Source organism: Alosa pseudoharengus, unplaced genomic scaffold (assembly GCF_046254945.1).
Source record: "Alosa pseudoharengus isolate Yale_2024_CS ecotype anadromous, Long Island Sound unplaced genomic scaffold, YU_APseudo_1.1 YU_APseudo_1.1_scf_8, whole genome shotgun sequence".
Lineage (NCBI taxonomy): Eukaryota > Metazoa > Chordata > Actinopteri > Clupeiformes > Clupeidae > Alosa > Alosa pseudoharengus.
Genome location: NW_027468870.1, coordinates 17,169,297 through 17,191,129, shown reverse-complemented (window position 1 = coordinate 17,191,129; position 21,833 = coordinate 17,169,297). Strand labels below are relative to the sequence as shown.

General features: G+C 45.6%; 1 protein-coding gene across 1 annotated transcript; it reads right to left on the bottom strand.

Moving 5' to 3' along the window:
• Positions 1-19,402, bottom strand: ehd1b (EH-domain containing 1b). The gene is made up of 5 exons (XM_076275098.1): positions 18,633-19,402; positions 14,061-14,158; positions 3,498-3,910; positions 3,025-3,189; positions 1-2,056 (listed from the first exon to the last, which is right to left on the bottom strand). The coding sequence occupies exons 1-5, from the start codon at positions 19,031-19,033 to the stop codon at positions 1,535-1,537; spliced, it is 1,599 nt and encodes a 532-aa protein (XP_076131213.1). The 5' UTR covers positions 19,034-19,402; the 3' UTR covers positions 1-1,534.
• Between the last annotated feature and the right edge of the window lie 2,431 nt (positions 19,403-21,833).

The window sequence follows — 21,833 nt, the reverse complement described above, 5'->3', positions numbered from 1 at the left end:
GTGTGTTAATGTGATACATTTTTATTTCAAAATAGACTAAAACATATACATATGAACATTATTTATAGAGGATGGCTGCTGTTCTATTAATTTTGTAGCAATCGGAGGCACTTTTGCTTCAAAACAGGTCTTTTTAATAAACAGTGGTGTCCTACGAAACATACAGAGAATGTTGACTTCAGAATTAAACGGTCGTTCGTTTGCCATGTACTCTTCTACAGAACAGGAAAGTCTTTGGAAAGGCCTGTGAAACATCTACACAGACTAACAGTTATGTTGTATATCAATGTGCATCACGCTGACTCAACACAGACAACATTTGCTTCACCAGTAGTGTTTGCAACTTCTGGAGAAGCTGTATGCGGTCATAACATAACTGAATAGATCACCACTGTTTTTAAGGCCTGCACAATAACAACACTGTTCTGCATGTGACTGTATGTTAATACACCATCTACTACACTAAGCACTAGACAGCCTTTTGATAACTAACAAAGTCAAAAAACAGAATCATACGCAGGGTGGAAATCATCGCTTTTGTAATTAGATGTAATGTGTTATAGAGACTACATGTGGACCCAGGCAGATTACCAGCGCGCGCACACACACACACACACACACACACACACACACACACACACACACACACACACACACACACACACACACACACACACACACACACACACACACACACACACACACACACACACACACACACACACACACACACACACACACACACACACACACACACACACACACACACACACACACACAAAATTCTCCCTTCTCCCACTGCACAAGGGCTCTTTTAATACGACCCTTGTTGAGAGATTGTTCCACTGCTTGATTCTTACATTGAGGAGTGTCATGACAAGGGCTCAACCTTCACCGAGAGAGCAGACTGGAAGAAAACTACATAAAACAGCTAAAAGATGCCAAACATTTTCATATTTAGATTTAGAGGGCGTTTCACATGCATTGTTGCATACACTGTGGCAGAATACTTTCGATGAGAATAAAAATGGTGATTAAGAAACCATTTCTATGCTATACGAATAATAGTGGAGATAATGGTTCATACTATAATAATATCACAGCACTGGAATTCATGAATAAGTTAGTTTCATTTTTGTATATTATTTATTTATGGTTATTTAATAGGGTGTATTTTACCAACTCCATCTTTGCCTTGCAAAACGTTTCCCTTGTGAATCCCCACCTACCCAGAAGGCTGCACTCAAGGCACCACAACGATCGAAACCTGTTAATCACGAGACAAATGCCTGAAGTACAGGGTTTTTTTGCTTTTTGGTTTTTCTTAAAAAAAGAAGACATATGCCAGCAGATTACATTTGTGTGTGCTCTCCCACACAGGTTTGGGATGTTTTGTAACATTGAGGATTCTGGAATGCAAACCTGTACACCTTTTACTCCCTCTGAATTTAACCCCTTAGACCCCACACTGCCCTACCCCCAGCCCACCCTGGCTCAAAGACCACCGTCGCCCGTCTGCTTTGCCCGGCTCCGTCTACAGCCCCCGTTTGGAGGGTGGAATCAGATGTTCGGGGAGGTCGGTGGGCAGCTCGTGGCCCTCCAGCTTCACCTTGATGAGGTGGTTGGCCAGCGCAAACTCGTCGTCGTCCAGGAACCCATCCTTGTCCACGTCGGCCAGCTTCCAGATCTTGCCCAGCACCGTGTTGGGCAGCTTGGACTTGACCATCTCCTTCTTGGCCATGTTGCCAGACACCTTGCCGTTGACGGGCGACAGCGTGTAGAAGATCTCGTCGTAGGTGGGCTTGTCGCGCGCCACCACCCACTCCAGCTCGTCGATGCCCTCGCTGGCGCCCTCGCCATAGCCGTGGCCGAACGGGCCATTCATGGTGCCCTCGAAGGCACCGCCCTGCACCTGCTGGCTGGGCATGTTCGCCTCCTCCTGGCGCACCAGCGTCATCAGCTTGGCGATGTCGTTGGCCAGCATGTCCTCCACCGACTCCATCAGCTTGGGCTTGATCACCTGGAACTTGCTGAAGTCCTGTCCAGCCAGGATCTCCTACAAGGTGGACAAGACCAAAGGCATGTCAACATACTGCATGAATTCATTGAAGTGTTCTTACATGTTATCTATTCTAGATTTTTTTTTTCTAGATCTGTACTAGGAGTGTAATATTTTTGAAGCACAATGGGAATAGTATTTTGAAAAGGTGTCAAATGTTTTTTGACGTTAATTGACATATATACTGACATTATGGTCCGCTACTCATATGTTTGTGTGGGAACTTGAATTTATAAACATGGTCCGCAAGCAAAAAAACCTACTGCCTACTGCTACTTACTGTTAAAGACTGCATTTGGTACATTCAGTACACATCTGTACTGAACCTAAAGTCCTGAATACGTGTACCTTTACACTCCAAATCTGTACATGTCAATATGGATCACTAACAAAACTATTTGACTTTTCTGCACAATAGTCAATCAATGATTTGCTAGAAAAAGAGATAGATCTCTAGTAGTATTTCATGTTACTATTGACCTATACTAGATTTCTAGTAGACCATTTTGAATGAGCAGAAAGCACTCTTTAATGGTGTGGTGTGAGTCTAGATTGGGGGACTGCATTTGGTAAATGTAAACAATGACTGTATATAAATAGTAATAGAAAGAAACAAACTCAAGTTTAATGACCACAGGGAGTGGGAAGATTTCTAAATGAGTCGTTCCATGACATTTAATTCAGTTATGTGAGTCATTATTTTCTCAAGCGATAATGTTTCGTTGAGTGTCCTACTCACATCCTGCAAACAAAATCTAATGACACAATTGATATTGATTCTGCCTGCTAAGTCCACCATTCTCTCTTTAGTGGCCACGCTTGCTTAGTTTGTTGAGACTCCACAAATGCTTTTATCATTTATCTTCTTCAGGGATAGAGACCATGATGTATCTGGAGTATAAAAAAAACAAACAAACAATGGGGCTCCCTAAATCTTCAGTTACAGGAGGCTGTCCTGCCATTACCTGCATTTTGGCCAGCTTGGGGAAGTCCCCAGGTGAGATCTGGTGTTCTTTCTCAATCTTGGTGTATATTTCGCCCAAATTGGCAATGAGCTCCTTCTTCTTGTTCTCCTTCCCAAACATGTTGGGCATCTCTTTCTTCAGAGCACTAATGATGTAGGCATGGACCTGGGGGAGAGACAAAGGACACTTCAAACTTGGCTGATATTTGTTGGCTTGTCTAAATCTTTCCATCCTCCATAGGAAAGTTTGAAACCTGTCCAGCTGAGTACCAAAATAAAACATTATTTTTATTAAGTGTCTTAATCTGGGAACTATCGACTCGCATTCTAAACATTGCACTAGATGACATCCTCCCATTCTTTAGCCTTCAAAAGGTTTCCTGGAACAGTCCAATACGATGCCAAAGGCCGATGAATGAATAGGGCCATGACTCATTCGCACCAAGCGTCGTTCTCAGCTTCCCTGGTGCTTACCTTAGCCAGGCGCGCGCGTTTGATGAGATCGTTCAGCTTCCTCAGGGCGGCGTTGCGCGGCAGGCCCTGGATGTCGCGGAACAGGTCCTGCTCCTCGGCCTCGAACAGCTTGCGGTTGTCGGCCACGAGCAACGGCTGCGCCCAGAAGGAGCCAATGTAGACGCGGATGACCTCGGGCGTGTTGACGATCTTGCCCAACGACCACATGAGGGCGCCGTAGACGCGCATCAGCTGCTGCGTGCCGATCTGGTCGGCCTTGTTGAGCACCACGCGCATCTTGTCCTCGTGGTTCTTGAGCGCGCGGATCACCTCTGAGAACTCGTCCGAGATGTCCAGCTTGTGGGCATCGAACAGGAGGATGATGCGGTCCACTCGCTCGGCGAACCACTCCAGCACAGCGGCGAAGTCATAACCTGGAGTAAAGGGGCGGAGGATAGATAGACAGACACCACAGACAGACACAAGAGAGGAAAGAATGTTTAGTTGAGTGGGTGTATGGGAGTCGAGGTCTGCACTCCCACAGTGTCCCACAGAGTCCCGGGAGATCCCTTCGGGTTGTGACACAAAAGAGTGTGGCGTGGGACAAGTTTTGAAATCTCTTTGTGGGTGCGAGCGGGATGAGAGAGGTGCGTTTGTGGGTGCGGGAGAAACAGATTCACTGCACTCCCACAAATTAAATATGTGCGTAAAATAAAATACGGAAATTATTCAAGTAGTTTAGGCTACATAAGTAGGCTCATAAGTGGGTTCAATTATTTCCTGCTGCTCCGATCCATTGTCGTAATCGAAAGGATGACAGAGGAAGAGGGCACCACTAGGCTACGTCAGTTGTTAGTGCCTTTCTAAAAGGAAGGTAGCCTACATTCAAAACCAAATCAGACATCTGGCAGTGTTTCTCAGTTGTGTGAGTTGGGTGCTCCTTTCGTGAGACAGAAAGCAAAACTAAAAAAACTGAAATCCCTCCTGCATATCTTGTGCGGGCTTTAGTGGGCGGGAGCGGGAAAAGGTTAAGGATGTGAGCGGAAGTGGGACTAAAAATCTGTCCCGCGCAGACCTCTGTATGGGATGGAGAAAGGGGAAGCCTCATCACCAGCCCCAGCCCCATATATCAAACTCGGTTTCAATCATGTCGTGTTGTACTTGGTTCTGCATACGAATTATAGTAATGATATGGTGCCAAGGAACATCCTCATAATTATGTTTGCCTCTCCAGGACTGAGTCACGTGTACAGTATGTTTGGCTTCTCACTGTGTATATCCATCAATGCTTGCTGACAGTGCCACCCAGACACTTCCTGCAGCCTGCCTTCAACCCCAGAGGCGCTCCGCATCGGTCCGGGCGTCCAAGCAGCCACAAACAGGTAACGATTACACAATAAGCACGGAGACGAAAAATATACTCGCTGTTTTTCCTGAGGCAGGAAACGGAGGACCAAATAAGCGACTCATTCATTCTCCCGCTGTCATCTCAGTGTGACATGGACGGGCCAGAGAGGTGCCCTCGGATGGGACATGGGAGCCTTCCGAAGGCCAGGCTGTTCCTCTCCTCACACATACGCACAGACACACTAACACACACACACAAACTCTCTCTCTCACTCACTCATTCACACACACACACACACACACACACAGAAACACACCAGCGTGACAGCGGATCCCGCCCCTACACACACACACACACACACACACACACACACACACACACACACACACACACTTGCTCTTGACACCGTCACAAAACAGGAAGGAACCCCAGGAACATCCGCGCTGGAGCGGACGGAGACGCGGTCTCCTTGTCCTAACCTCCTCCCCTGCATGACTCGGTGGCAAGGTCGTCTTTATCAGGAGGTCACAAGGCCAACACGGGGGTGGGTGGGGGTGTGGGTACAATGTTACCACTGGATTACTTATCAGGCTAGCGAGGCCGGAGGGATCAGAAGCAGGCAGAGCAGGGAAATTAACTCAGACAATGGGACGTGTGTATATGTATATATATATATATATATATATATATATATATATATATATGTGTGTTCAGTATGTGTGTGTGTGTGTGTGTGTGTGTGTGTGTGTGTGTGTGTGTATGTCTTTTTTTAGGAAGGAAGACGATCCAGCGAGTGATCTGTAGCTCCCACTATGGTAAAAGCACTCCATATGTCCCCAGTGTCACCAATGGCAGGATCTCAAAAATGACCACTTATCATTTGTGTTCTTCCTGGGGGGAAATTGAGTGATAACAGCATAGGCCTTTTCTGCATACCATTTGTCAGTCCTCGGAAAATAATCAGGGTTTGGTCATGATTGACAAAAGGACCTCAGCCACTTCACATGATTTTACTGCTAAGCATTTACATGCTAAGAACTTTAATAAGTAACCATTTCACTCCATCTTGTATAACAGGGCGGTTTCAGCAAGTGCAGTAAAAAGTCAATCCATACGTTTACCACAGCTACCACAAATTAGTTTTATACCACCACCCTCATAATCCTAAAAAAAAACCACAATTCCACAATTCCACTAAATAGGCTAGTCTTTTTTTATTATTTAGAAAATCAAAAGTATTAAAATTCATTCAAACATTATTTCAAAGAGTAGGAAGACTTTCATACTCTCTGTCAAAGTTCTGTCAGCGTCAGCAGGATGTCAGTGTTACGACCCTAACTGGGCTTAACCTGATCAAAGTCCGCCCTGAAGACTCCTCTTATCTTCCGTCCCATAAAACAGCACAAACGCGGGAGTGGCTTCAGTCCATCGAGCAGGGAGGATGAGATCAAACGTGAAGTGTAATGTGATCTGGCTAATAAAACAGTGGGTGCCTGGCAACAACCCCATCTTTATCACCTAGTTTACATGGTCTCCACGGAAGAGAGAGTGGGAGTATGCCAGGATGATAAGATTTAAGAAAAATGTCTGAGTCAGCCCTCTTTAATTTAATTTTGTGTTTTTCTGTAGAGGTAAGATCCCTCAACAAGGGTGTTCCCTCAGGGAGTTTTCCTCAGGGGGAATGTTTGATACCAAAGCTGGGTAAGCTCAACTGAGAAGGAGCCGTGATAAGGTGTACATATGAACATCCACATGTTTTTACCTACACACACACACACACACACACACACACACACAGTGGGGGAGGATGTGCCCAAATGGAAGGTATTCTCCTGTTTTTCCCCGATTGCATGTCAGCCCTCTCCCCTCTGGTTCCTTCCTCTCAGCATTTTCCAAAAGGAAATCTCCCCGTGAGGCATTCTGGGATAGCCCTCCCCTTCATAATAACTCTTAAATCAGTTCAGGGAGTCAGGAAATGATAACGGAACTACAGTATGTAACTTAAATTAATCTCAAATACTGTTGTGAAAATACAGTATGTAACTTAAATTAATCTCAAATACTGTTGTAAAAATGTTGTGAGCACAGCATTTATCTCCAGCTAGAGCAGTAGCATTCATAAACCACACCAAAATGTCCATATATAATCCAGTGTGTTCCTGATATAAATTTAAACTATTGCTATTTGGGAGGAACACCAAACGTTGCTGTAATTTTTTCATTGCACCACCATATTAGAAACAAATGTTAAGAGCTTAAGTGCAAGCCTCTCATCTGGCACTAAATAAACGTTGAGTTTTAAAAAGGGGATGCCGGACATTCACAGAGTCCATGAGGGACTAAGTAGCCTACATGTCATGAATGCACAGATGTGTGGCTGACCACTGTTACACAGATGAAAGGAATGTATATAATCATCTGAGAGAGAGAGAGGGATGGAGGGAGAGAGAGAGAAAAGGAGAGAGAAAGAGAGAAGAGAATGGGAGAGAGAAAAAGAAAGAAAGAAAGAAAGAAAGAAAGAAAGAAAGAAAGAAAGAAAGAAAGGAAAAGGGGAGAAAGAAAGAGAGAGAAGTCTCAGGGGTAGAAAGTGTGGCCCACTGTGAGAGCTCGTAGTAAACTGACACCAGCCTCCAGGGTGCTTGACGGAAATAGAGCAGCCCAGCTGTCTGTGAGTGAGCCGGCCCGTTTGTATGCACTGTACATACAGCCTGGGTTCTGACGCCACTCCGTCAGTTTTCACTGCAAACATGCTCCGAGCTATACAGCGCTACGCTAGCTGGGTGACTGGGCTGTGCCCTGCATTCCTGTTGCTGGCCAGGAGGTGTTGATGGTACGGTGGCTATCGAGGTGCAGATCGGCCCGATGTAACCAGATCCCAGAAGCACAGACAAACGCTGACAAAGACTGAAACTAATCAGCTGGCCACTTCCTGCTCTGGTCTGCCACATGACCAGACCAGATGCACCAAGGAGTGAGAGAGCATGGACACGCACACACACACACACACACTCAACACACACACTCAACACACACTCAACACACACACTCAACACACACACACACACATACTCACACTCAACACACACACTCAACACACACACACTAACATGCTTCATCGACTGCACTAAGGCATTTCTCATCTGGACCCCGACTCACTGGCCAGCTCTCACCCACTGGAGTTGGAGTGTGGGTGGGTGTGTGGGGGCGGGGGGCGGGAGATGGGAATGTAGTAGTGCCCACAAAATGAAAGTGAAATGAGAGCAGGAACTTGCAAAGCACCTGGCTTTCAGTTTAGGAGGTATACCATATAGGCTAAGCCTCAACTCAAATGAAACCGAAATTAGAAACGTCACAAATAAACCACCTTGATGAGGCATCAAGATTGCTTTCAGGGGTTCCCCATTTCCCTCTTGAGGTTGAATGTAAAATCGGAACAAGGTTTCGAAAGTTGTGCAAACTCAAAGTGTGTGCATGGACGTGTGTGAGAATTGTGCTTTAAAATGTCTCAAAAGCTTATTTATTATTCTTTATCATTTCCTCTGTTTCAAGACACCGCACTTGACCCTTGGCTCTTATGTCAGTGTCATCCAGGCCAGTCATCCTCTTGTTTTATGGGAATGACCAGTGTTAAGGGCTCGGTAATCCTGCTGCAGGAGCTACATGGACGAGGGTGCCTTTAGTTCTGGATCCACTGTACAGCCCTATGTTTCAAGCTCTTGAAGGGAAAGTGCTTGCAAAAGCTTTTGAGACATTTTAAAGCACAATTCTCACGCACGTCCATGCACACACTTCAGGTTCAGTGTTTCCACAACTGCCAGCTACAAATACTTCACACAGGCTTTCAAACACTGTGAGGACTTCCTGTTATGTTAAAGGGATTTAGCAATATGGAGGAGCACTGCGTAGCCACAGTAATAATTAGCCAATCTGGGTTTTTACGGATGGTCAGCTTTCAACACCACAGTACAGGGTCTTTTCCAATAACCGAGCGCCCAGGGTAGTGGAAAAACTCCAGAGAGGAAGAACGTTCAGGAACAGAGGTTCTGAACCTGACGACGCAACACATCCACCACCCCAATGGCTAGAATGACATCATCCCTCTTTGGCACAGACACTCCATTTTTAAGGAACTCTTTGGCATTCTCTCTCATTAAGAGGCTATGTGTTGCCTGGTGCCAAAGGGGTGTTGCGTATTCAGGGGATGTTCGGAATGCTGGCATACGTCCACAGAGAAAAACAGCATGATTGCGCTCCTCTGGAATGGAGACAATGATGATGCGATGACTTGCCTTCAACAAGCCACGTTGCACAGAGCTGTTGTCACTGCTAAAACCATATGTGTGTGCAAATCACTCGGTATGTGTGGACATGGGGACAGTGAAGCGCCAAAATGAAGGCTTCCGTTGCCAAATGCATCTGATCCAAGATGAAGACAACAGCCTGCCAAAACTAGTGAAGCCGCTTAAACAAAAATGCGGCGCACTTCACAATTCAAGAACGTATACAGTAAACAAAGGAAGGCGTAAATTTACAACAAGACTCGTCCCGGTCACTGGCAAGGTCATCAGGGCAATCTAAACACCACCCGCATTGAGAAAACTAAAAAAAGGATTTTGTTTTTCTTTATTTTTTTATGTGAGTACCAACAACAGTTTGGCATATTGCTTTAACACCAGGAACGGACTTCTACACTAGTCTGGCAGGCAGTTCAAAACATGACCTCTTATGGGGGAATAAAATGTTTACACACAAACTATTTACGTTATTCAAGTCAATAGCTCTGAAAAAAAAAATCTCTCAATCAACAGGTTTCACACTTGGACATCTCAACAGATGGTGCTGACTCTTTCCCTATCCCTCTTCCTTTCTCTCTCTCTCTCTCTCTCTCTCCCTCCCTCCCTCTCTTTCTCTCTCCCGTTCCCTCTCTTTCTCTCTTTCCACCTGAGAGTAGCTCCCTGGCAGGGAGCAGTAGTGGGACACTGTGGCTGGCTCTGTGTCATGATTAACTGGATGTGAAGGCACCCGTGGGCTTAGAGACAGAGTAAGGCCAGCAGGCAGTCAGCAGACTTCAGCAGATTATTAACTAACCCCGCCATCGGGCCAACAGAAAATGGAGGGCACTAAACAGGAAGTGTGAGTTCACCTTCAGCGGCAATAGAGGGGAGAATCAGTCATGGAGAAACCACAGCTAAAGAGGCTGGAATCAATGGAATGAATTATCAAATTATTGAAGTGATCCATCATTACAATGTATTCATTTGTGTTTGATAATCCTTTCTCTTTTGAGTTCCCATGTCAAACACTATCCCATAAGAAGAAATCGACACTTGTAAAAATGGACTTTGAAAGTCCAACGTTCACGAGAAAGTGAACTGTCACCATCGTGAGAGACATACAGTAGACAAGGAGAGACATCAATGAGAGTCGACTTTATATGATGTAACGAGACAGGAAGCGAGAGAGAGAATGTGTGTGAGGAAAAATGGAGGGGGGAGGAAACAGCGTAGTGGAATGAGTGTAGTGGAGAGCGGTTGGGAAGGGAGGAAAGAGAGCATACAGGGAGAACGAGTGAGAGCAGCTATTTGGACAGATGCCACTCAACACACACAGACAATGGGCCACCACACCAAGGCCTCACTCTGACGTTTCCTGTGTGTGTGCATGCGTGCGTGCTATATACCAAACATATTAGAAATTGAAATATAAGAAGTGTGTGTGTAAGTTGAGGTAACTATACACTAGTGTAGACAAGTCACAGGTTGACGTAAAGGGGTGATGTGTGTTTGTGTTCCCAGGCTGAGGGAACAGGGATCGCTTCATATTTTCCGTGTCTGGCTAATTATTGTAACAGGGCTCTACATCAACTACATCAGGCGATAACAATTACAGTTTTTCAGAAGAGGAAGAAGGTCATTAGGTTGAACAGGACTGGGTGGGTGCTTTAGTTAGTTCCAACACACACACACACACAGGTACAGACACGTACACACTACACACAAAAAACACACACACACGCACACACACACACTTACAACAAAAGAGTTCATTTGTTTCCTGTTCCATTCATCTTTATGTTTGCTACACTCTTCAAACGGCGTAATGTTTTCACAACCTGGGGCAGAAAATGAGGCAATGTAAAAACCTTCCTCCATCTGCTGTCAAACATCACACACACACACTATATATAGACAAAGCTATAAGTGTATGCAGGGACGTGTGAACAAGGTGGACACAAAACACAGCTATCCTGCATCCTTCCTTCCAACTCTGAAGCTATAGGATCACTTTTTAACATCATATGGTGCGGCCCCAGCTGGACATAGATATGGGAGGCTTATGGGACTCTTATTTCTCCATTGAGGAAATGACGATCAAAGGATGCATGATCTGGTATAGCCATCACTTTCATAGAAAAAAACATTATGACCTACAAATAGCCTTAATTGTTTCTGATACCTAGTTGTAAGGTTCAGGCAGACTTTCCTCGATAAAAGACGCCTCCCTCCTCCCTCGTAATGTTCTATGACCTCCAAATAGCCAAAAGTGATTCAAACTGGTGACCCCAATCAAGCTGTGCCCTTTCACAGTGACTTCACAAGGACATGTAGTGGTCTCACTACCACACCCATCACTAGCACCAGGCTGTCACTCCCCTTTGATCTTCTCTCACCTCTCACTCCCTGACTTTCATAGTGGAGGCAGCTGAGGCAGAGACCTGGGCGTCACAGGGTCATCCATTCCTCAACAATGACAAATGCCCACGGGACAAGCTGTTGGAGAAAAACAACCCCTCCCCCCCCCCCACCACCACCACCACCACCACCACCACCATCATCTCCTCCGCCAAGCTTAGCCCTTCACTGCACAACAGTATTATTGAATGGCAGACATACTGCTGCCAACTGGGTGGGTCAGTCCTGGGGATAAATGTTGTGTGCTCATTGACCGCAAGTCATTGCCGCTACAGGCTCATTTACTGCCCTAACAAATCAGTTGCTGACGATTAAAAAGAGGAATCACAAGGAGGACCTGACTTGATTGGATCCACATAATAGGAAGGTAAACACGTGAAGGTCAACTCCAGAAGGAGAGTCGGTGCACAGTGAAGCGGTTCATGAAGCTCCCGCATCCATGTGAGAAATACAACCGAGCGGTCAGGAATGTAAGTGAACTCCTGACGCCACCTGCTCTGGATCTACAGGTCAGGGTTTACTCATACATTAAGGCCTGAACAGTTAGGGAGTCCCTGGCATGCACGCACATCAGCCGCGTTTTCCCAAGCCCCTTTCCTGGGATCCACTGTTCTACCTCAAAAAGTTTGAGATCAAAGTCATTCTCTTTTGGTGTTTATCTATTGTGCAATCCTGCACCAGAACACTGTAACCACCAAAAAGTGTTCTACACTTCTAGGTGGTTTAGATATTATAAGATATTTTCCCAAGATCAGGGCAGTGTCACCATCTCTTGTACACACACACGTGTAAAAGGACACGCAAACGGACACACACACACACCTCAGGAACAGAAAGACTTCCCCATCAGTGCAGCGAGTGTATCTCTCTGGCCCTGGTCCCACCCTAGGGGCTAGTGCAGCGGTAGCGTCTGTTTCCTGGCCGATGTGGCCCCACTCTTTGTCTGAGCATTTATCTCAGGGTGCCATTCACACACACACACACACACACACACACACACACACACACACACACACACACACACACACACACACACACACACACACACACACACACACACACACACACACACACACACACACACACACACACACACACATACACACACACACACACACACACACACACGGCTCCCATAGCCAGGCACATGTGCGCACACACACACAGGATAGGAGTACAGGAAGTCACCTCAGAGTGACACTGAGCACCTCAAAAAAGAAAGAGGAAAAAAAGCGCCTTTCTATGATTCACCGGACGAATGGACACAGACATGGACACGCACACAACATTTAAATCCTAAACATGATATTTCCACAAAACCTCACACAAGTTTACATACATTACAACTTTACATATATACACACACATATGCACACACACACAGAGGAACATTGTTATGCACTAATATAAACAGGACAGCTAAATATACTCCCCTTGTAATGTGGGGGCAAGACGCAGTAAATTCAATTACCTCTTTCTCTCTCCCTCTCTTCCTCTCTCTATCTATCTCTGCGGGCTAGGGCGTGTCCACATGTTTGAATGTGGGCGTTCAGAGTGTGAAACGAACGCCTGCTGTTGTGTGCTGTGTTTACTGTGCGTCTCTGACTGCTGGGAACCTAACAAATTTATGGTTTGATTTGAATAGGGAGTGAACCAATGAAGCAGGCTCAAAACCCTACCAACTCTAAGAGATAAGTATATATATATATATATACTTTTTTGATCCCGTGAGGGAAATTTGGTCTCTGCATTTAACCCAATCGGTGAATTAGTGAAACACAAACAGCACACAGTGAACACACAGTGAGGTGAAGCACACACTAATCCCGGCGCAGTGAGCCTGCCTGCTACATCGGCGGCGCTCGGGGAGCAGTGAGGGGTTAGGTGCCTTGCTCAAGGGCACTTCAGCCGCGGCCCACTGGTCGGGGCTCGAACCGGCAACCCTCCGGTTACAAGTCCAGAGTGCTAACCAGTGGGCCACGGCTACAAAAATTAACCTTGTCTGTGTCTGATACACAGACACAGACAAGGTGAAAGCGGAAGTGAGCGAGAGAGTGTGGTGGGGGAAGAGAAAGTGGACAGAGGAAAGCTGAGACCAAGATATAAAGACAGCGACACAGAAGTGAAAGCAAGCAGGTGAGAGTGAGAGAGAGAGAGAGTAGTGATGGTGAGGGTGAGAGTGAGAGAGTAGTGATGGTGAGGGTGAGTGAGAGAGAGAGTAGTGATGGTGAGGGTGAGTGAGAGAGAGAGTAGTGATGGTGAGGGTGAGAGAGAGAGTAGTGATGGTGAGGGTGAGAGAGAGAGAGTAGTGATGGTGAGGGTGAGAGAGAGAGAGAGTAGTGATGGTGAGGGTGAGAGAGAGAGAGTAGTGATGGTGAGGGTGAGAGAGAGAGAGAGTAGTGATGGTGAGGGTGAGAGAGAGAGAGTAGTGATGGTGAGGGTAAGAGAGAGAGAGAGTAGTGATGGTGAGGGTGAGAGAGAGAGAGTAGTGATGGTGAGGGTGAGAGTGAGAGAGAGAGACAGAGAGAGCAGTAAAGCACTCACCTCTACTGATCCTCTGCTTCTCTCCCGACAGGATTCCTGGGGTGTCTATGATGCTGATGCTGTCCAGCACAGGGTTGGGCATCTGGGCACACACGAACCTGCCGACACAGACACACACACAGACAGACACAGACACACACACACACACACACACACACACACACACACACACACACGTTAGGACATCTGGACGAAAACCATATGGTATTGAAAACAAACAACTGCTATGTGAATCAAACTTTGGCAGACACTTTTCTCCAAAGCAAACCTATTTATCGTCATAACCATGACCACACGAGTGTCACAAACAGAGAATTCTTTGACCACTACTGGCCTAAACTTGTGGCCTAGTAGGCCCTCCATGCGCCACAGCCCTGGGTCTCCATGCTGCCTGCAGAGCTCTGCAAAACTCCAAGACAATAAGCAGAAACGCTCCACTTAGCACTCTACCAAGCCTTAAATAGCAACGTTATTGGTTTTGGAGACCTTCCAGCATAAGACAGAAAACCATATGCTGCCTTGACCTTTGGCCGAGTGCAAACAGCTTTCAAGTGAGCAGAGAGAGCAGTGTGATCTCTCTGCAAACATGTCTTTCAAATTGCAGTGTGCCAATATAATAGCTGAAACAGTAAGTGATTGTGGCCACTTTAGTAGTGACGAGTATAAGTGTTGGCTACATGCTCAACTATGGCTGTGGCCACAAAAAGTGCAAAGCCATCATCTTTCCCTTCTGTGGTGCTTCTGTGTGCACTGCATGAGCTTCTCCCTAGGCAAAAAAAAAGGCTATCTCTGTAAAAACCTTCTTCTCACCTTTTCCATGAAGCCATGTGTTGTGCTTATCTGTGCCTGTGTGGACATAACTCACCCACTCGGAGCGGTACCCTCCGACTCCAGCCCCCTCGCACTAATCTTTTCCCCGTTTCCACAGCATGCCTGCATATTGAAGTCATGCACAAACAGACACCCCTCAGCCCTCCGGTTAAGCCCTCCACCCGTCACTCTCATCCCTCAAGTTTTCCTGTCAGTCACTTTTTTTTTTTCTCTCTCTCTCTCTCTCTCTCTCTATCATCAATCCTGCCCCCAGCCTCCTCAAACCCTCCTCTCGCTCGCTCACTTTTTCCACATTTCCTCAGCTTCGTGCATTCTTGGAGTTCTTGGCCGCGCTTGCCAGCCAACGCGGGTCTCTCTTGTTTTTTTGGGTTTTTTTCCCCCTGCGTGTGGCTGTTGCCAGAGCGCCAAACAGAGCTTTACAAACACAGAGACGGCTCAGGGAGGCACGGGAAAACCCCCAGGGGAGCCCCCCCTCCCGAAAAAAACAGCCGGCCTGTCAAACAGCCGGGGCCTGGGGTACCTCGAGGCAGCAGCACACACGAGGAGAGGTATTTATGGTGGCCTGCCTATGTTCGTTAATATGTAGTAAATTTACATGTCAACCTGAAGGTGTATGTGAGAGGGAGAAAGATATAGAGAGAGAGGCAGAGAGGGACAGAGAGAGTGAGAGAGAGAGAAAAAGAAGGAGAGTGAGAGAGAGAGGAGGAGGAGTGGAGGAGGGGACTGAGGACAAATAGGCTACCCTTCAGACACCACAGCGGTCACCTTCAGTTCACCTACACCTGACCATTACCTGACTGGGCTAAAAACAACTAGTCCTGGAGCAGCAGCAGTAAGTAACAAGTAGCCCTAGGGTTTCTTTCTGCCACAGCAGAATCAAAGGAAATACTTGGGTCAAAAAAAGCCCCTGAAGAAATGCATGCAGACGACACTTTTTTTTTTTTTAGAGTGAGAGAAGGAGAGGGAGACAGAGTGCCAGTAAGAGGTCATTTGACTACAATTATGGGAAAGTGCTGAGTAAGCGCCCTGATTTATTGGAGTTGTGGCACACAGCGAATACAAAACGGACGGCCTTTTTTTGTTTTTCACTGACCACATGACCACGAAAAACTCAAGAGTCTGCACACAGAAAACCTGGGGTCACTACAGATTTTTTACAAACAAAGCTGTAGAACAGTCTCTCAAAAAGTCTCGGTGTCAAACTTTTTCTATCGGAGGGACAGATTAGTCTGATGTGTTTGGTGTTACGCAAAAAGGACAAGCACGTGAAAGGGGTGGGATCTGGCAGCATTTAACGGATTCACATGAATCTGCAGGCAGTGCAAAACCTTTCCCTGACACACAAAATCCCATTTTGCCCCAAACAGAGCCTTCTGGAATAGTGACCTCCCTCACATACTCATCTGTGTCATGTTAAATACATCCCACATCACACTGGCCTTTCCTGGCAAGTCCCAACACGGTTTACTGGGAACAACAGTGATCTCTGTATGATCTTGGTCTGGTTTTGTAAATATGATATCCAGTCACAGATTTCATCTGTGCTCGTTCGGGCCTGTGCAATGCGGGACAGAGGTCGAACAGGCTATAAGCTCCAGCTGGATCCGGAGCTCTTACCTACAAACAAAGATAATGAGTGACTCAGACACCAATGACTGTTAAGACAATGGCAAGGAATGCTCTTTGTCATATGGCACAAGCTAGTTGGAAGATATGAGTGTCATGCCCACAGGAGGCTGTGAAATGTATACACTGTCACATGGCAGTTGGTGAAATAGCCGATGTGATTTCTATCTAGCTAAAAACAGAATCAAGTCAGCTGTGATCCTGGCTATCCCTGACTCGAGGAGTGAATTATTTTCCTGGTTCCTTCTAGAATTCTATGCAAACAATCTATAGTTTCAGTGTTCCTTATACAGTCTATGGGGAAAATCTCTGAGGGTAATTGTGACATCATAATGTGGAACTCTCGGTTCGCGAACATTCTAATCACATATTTGTGACCATACTCCTCAACAGGTTAAATTTGCCTTTAAACCTTTTAAGGAAGAGTCAGAGGCCCTTTACAGTGGTCCAGAGGGAGCTGTAACTGTACTGTTAAATCCCAAAATGATGCACTGAACAGAGCCTGTTGATACTGAGACGGTTCTTCCATGAGGACTGACATTAAGACTCTCTTTCCTTTAAGGAGAACAGCTGAACAAGTCTGTGCCGTGTCAGCTTAGGTCATATGGCTCATACTGAGAGAGAATGACAGCTTTTTAAATGCACAGAGAGAGAGAGAGAGAGAGAGAGAGAGAGAGAGAGAGAGAGAGAGAGAGAGAGAGAGAGAGAGAGAGAGAGAGAGGGGGGAAATCCAGGGAATCCCATGGCCCACAAATCCCAACTTGTGAGAAGCAAATCTACAGTGTTTCACAATGAAACTGACTCCCACAGGCCAAAGCTAACAAAAAGTGCAGAAGTGTAAGTTGATCCCTGCAAGTCAAAAGTGAAAGTGAGCTAGGAGCAAGAAACAAGAAAGACTGATGGATAGATAAAAATAAAGAACAGGAAAGACAGGGCACTTAAGAGGGCTTCAGAGGTCATTGCAATGTATATGCAGGCTATCAGGCTAGCTCTGAGAGAGGTAGGCCAGAGGCTTTGCCAGAACAAGCCACTGCATTACACTACCACGAATAATTGACTTGTCATCAGCTAAGTTACTGCTCTTTTATTCTGCAGCCCCTTTTTTCAGTCTAGCTGTCATTCACCTCATATTCCTCACTCTTTCACTTGTGGGGGCAGTTTTATGAGCCCAGCCCAGGTTCAGACATGTGGGGAATGGGGATGTCCAGCATGGGTGCTTCCACACTCGGCATGTGTTGAGCATTTGTTGTTGATGACAGAACCCAGGAGATTTCCTGGGGCATTTGTGGCTGCTTTTGTCACAGCTCCAAAGCTGTCAGTTTTCAGTTTCTATATGAGACAGATTAACAAACGTATCTGTGGCCTATCTGCCACTATCATACAGTATATATGCCATACTAACAATACCATACTAACATCCTCCCATTATTCATTCATCCAGTAATTTACCTTTTCCATGTTGGAAAGAAGGACACAGTCTGAAAAAAAAAGTCAGACCACGACCCTTTTAAACAAGTATTCATAGTTGATTAGTTTTCCATGCATCTGCCTATTGTTTACATATTATCACCAAATAATGGCTATGAAAAGCACCTTTTAAGCACACTCCACATTTATTTTAGCGGTCAACAACTACAGACGACTGCAAAATGAAAAGACACCTTCTGACAATGATACATCACATGGCAAACCTTTCAAACTCTCAATGTCATCTTGCCACCAAGACAAGCGGGGACGACTCTGTTGGGCGTCAACCCCACCCATCTGTCATTTGTAGCGTTTTACTCTGCCTTTGAAATAGTAATACACATCTGTGGAAATGTTTTACATGCTAGATATAACCCAACTTCATTCATTAATTTATTGAATCCTATACGTTTAGCCTCATTCGCTAACACTTGGCCTTTCAAACCTATGTCTACAGAGTCTTAGACTGTTGAAAGCGAGCTAGCCAGCTAGCCTATGGGTGCCTGTCCACAGTCTGGAGCAATGGACACCTAGGGTAGAAGCTAGAGAACATTGCGATGCACAATGATGCAGCTAGCCTGGTGCATTTTCGTTTGCCACCACACAAAGAGACTGCAAAAAAGACTGCCTTTAATTAAATACACTCACCTGTTCAGGAAGGCGTTGCCAAAAGCGTTAAGTTTTCGGAACGGCTTTTTAGGATCAACAACCAATGCATTGCCTGGCACCAGTCCCTCTTGCTCTCCGTACATAACCGCAATGAAAGAATCGGTGGTCGGTTCGGGGCCTATCCTCATACCAGGAAAGTCTTGCTCCATAAGATGCCTAATGAATGTAGTTTTGCCTGTGGAATACTGGCCGACCAAAAGCACCATGGGCTTGTTGTCAAAGTCAGCATCTTCTAAAGCCGGTGAGTGGAAGTCGTGAAAGCGATAAGCGTCTTCTAAGGGAAAGAGTTTTTGTTTGTAAAGACGTTTCAGCCCATCCGAGACAGTCTGAAAGAGTTCAGGATCTTTCTTCTTCCCGTCCTTATTTGCCCAGCTGAACATGCTTACAATTTAACGTTATGTGTTCTTCTCTGGTAAATTACTATATGTTGTGGCTGATTCAGCAAATGTAACTGTTGGGAACAAGCTGTTTAGCAACTGTTCGTTTCGGTCAAAATAACGGGGTGCTGGCTAGTCTGTTGCCCTGTCTGTGTTGCTCGCTATGTGTTAGGTTGGCTAGCTGGCAAAAAGACATAAACTGAATTTCGTTAGCTACTCTAAAACAAAAATCCGTTTAAATATATATATAAAAAAACGACGAATATGCCGTAACGCCTTTTTACCCCAACACTCTCCCCTGTCAGTTGGACTTCACGCATAGAGCACTGCAGCTGCTCCCTCTTCGTCCCGAGCTCTGAGCGAAGTGTCCCGCTTCAGCTGCTCACAGCAAAATTGTGCTAGAGTATCAGCATCAGACTAACCGGAAATACCGATGTCAAAATAAAAGCCCAGATGAGGCGGCCATATGAATATGTAGGTCCTTGCAGAAATCCTGTAGGCTTACAATTTATTTTGAATATAAAACATCACCACCCGCACCCGGGGTCCACTTTATGTGCTAATTATCCTAAGTCTAGCCTAGCCTAGCTTACTTAAATCAAAAAATAAATTCCATCTTCATATTTCTTCCTGATTGGTCATTTTAAATCCAATGAATGAAGTTATTAGGATAGACCATGTAATTTAAAAGTAGGCGTACTGGTGTTAGACTAAAGAGGCAAATAGCACAGCTGTTCATATATTCCCTTGTTTGCTCATATTACAGCGTTCACCTCACCTCCTATGAGTCAAGTTTTCATATTTGTTTTATCAAAACTCATTTTTTTTATAGCCTACCTATAGCTAAACCATACCTGTCAACACTCCCGTTTTTCCCGGGTTCTCCCGTGTTTCAAGGTCATCTCCCGGCACCCTCCCGCTTTGTTATTTCTCCCGGAAAACTCCCATAACTTGCATGGCCATCAAACTTCATTTTAAAATCATTGGTCCATGCATTTTTTCTATTAGTCTGACATCTCTCAGGTTGCCAGATTGTGTATGAAATACACCCTACACACACGATCATAGCCTAGAAATCTAGACGCGCCCCTAGCGGCAGCGAATTACATTTGCTGCCAGGGCTAGTCTAGCAACTCTCCGTTGGCTTGTGAGCTTCAGAAATCAAAACTTAATCAGGCCAATGAAATCGTGTATAGAGTCGTTAGGTGGGCTTAACATAATGATTGATGGCAGAGTTACAACGGTTTGGCTTGAATTCCCTGCTACTTGAAAACAAATAAGATGGATGTTGCTGCTGGCGAACAGTGTGACACGAGTTAAGCTTTTAAGTTGGCAAACGTTTGAACTAGCCAACTAAGCTCTGCTGGTGGGAAACGCATGGGACTCATAGCGCTGCCGCTGTCCTATTGCGTGCAGAGGGAATTTGAAAGACAACTGATTATCCCGCCCCTCGGACTGAGCACTGCGAACGGTGAGTGTCCAGACCCTACATTTTAATGTGGGTCTGGCTCGTCAGGCTAACACGATCACTTAGTTTCAAAAAACCTGGCAACCCAAACCCAAATAAGGAAGCGGGTGCCGACTGCGCAGCATATTATCGTCGTAGCCTAGGCAAGCGGGCTGGTTGAATGGCCTACTCCAGAACTAGCTGTTGTGAAATTGTTGGGAATTGAATTGATTAACACATCACAACTGTTATTGAGTGTTGTTGATACACTGAACTTGTGTCCTCGGAACCAAATCTGACAGCAAGCAGCTTTGGAGTTTTGGGAGTAGGCCTATGCAGGCAGGCAGAGTGGATACATAGGGATCAATAAAGTATCTATCTATCTATCTGATAGATAGAAAAAAAATCTCCCGAAAAAAAAATCTCCCGTTTTTGGAAAGCTAAATGTTGACAGGTATGAGCTAAACTATCATGGAAAGGGACATAGTGGGACAATATGCATGTGGGGCAGCCGTGGCCTACTGGTTAGCGCTTCGAACTGGAGGGTTGCAAGGGTTCGAACCCCGACCAGTAGGAACGGCTGAAGTGCCCTTGAGCAAGGTAGGCCCACCGGCCCTCACTGCTCCTCGAGCGCCGCTGTAGCAGGCAGACTGCGTCGGGATTAGTGTGTGCTTCACCTCACTATGTGTTCACTGTGTGTTGAGCGTGTCTATCAACTTGCGCCACGAGCCAGCTGACAGCACTCACAGAAATTGACTTCAGTTGTATGATTAAAAGAAGTCAGCTAAGTGGTTTCATTTAGGAAGCAGGTTCGATACCCAGGAGTTGTTATTAGGCTATTTGTATTTATTTTTTTGGTGGCATATTCATGGTCCAGTGCATGTAGCGTACTACAGACAATTTTGACATTTAAATATGTTATGCATATTTATATTTGTTCGTAACACCGGTATACCTATACTTTTACTTAATGTCAGTCATCTGCTCTCCGGCACCAGTAGGGTGCAGTCTTGAGCTGTTTCTTTGGTTGCATTTCTGTCTGAGAACTGAAGCACTTATCAAACAGTTGTAGAGCGCTATCATAGTCTTGTTAAACAAGTTTTCTCTTTAATCTGTGCATCTTATCATGTTTTTTATGAACTCAATTAAGCATTTGTGTAATGTGACATTCACTCAACTGAAGTAGAGGAGAGGGCAAGGAGAAAAATAGGTTGCAACCCTTGAACCCTGACCCATACTGGCTGCTGTAGCTGTCAGCCTTTGTCTATGTGGGTATAACCAGAGACTTTCTAGTGAGGAGACACAGCACTCAAAAAATCCTCCATAGAAAGGCATGGGGTTAGTTTGTAACGCCAA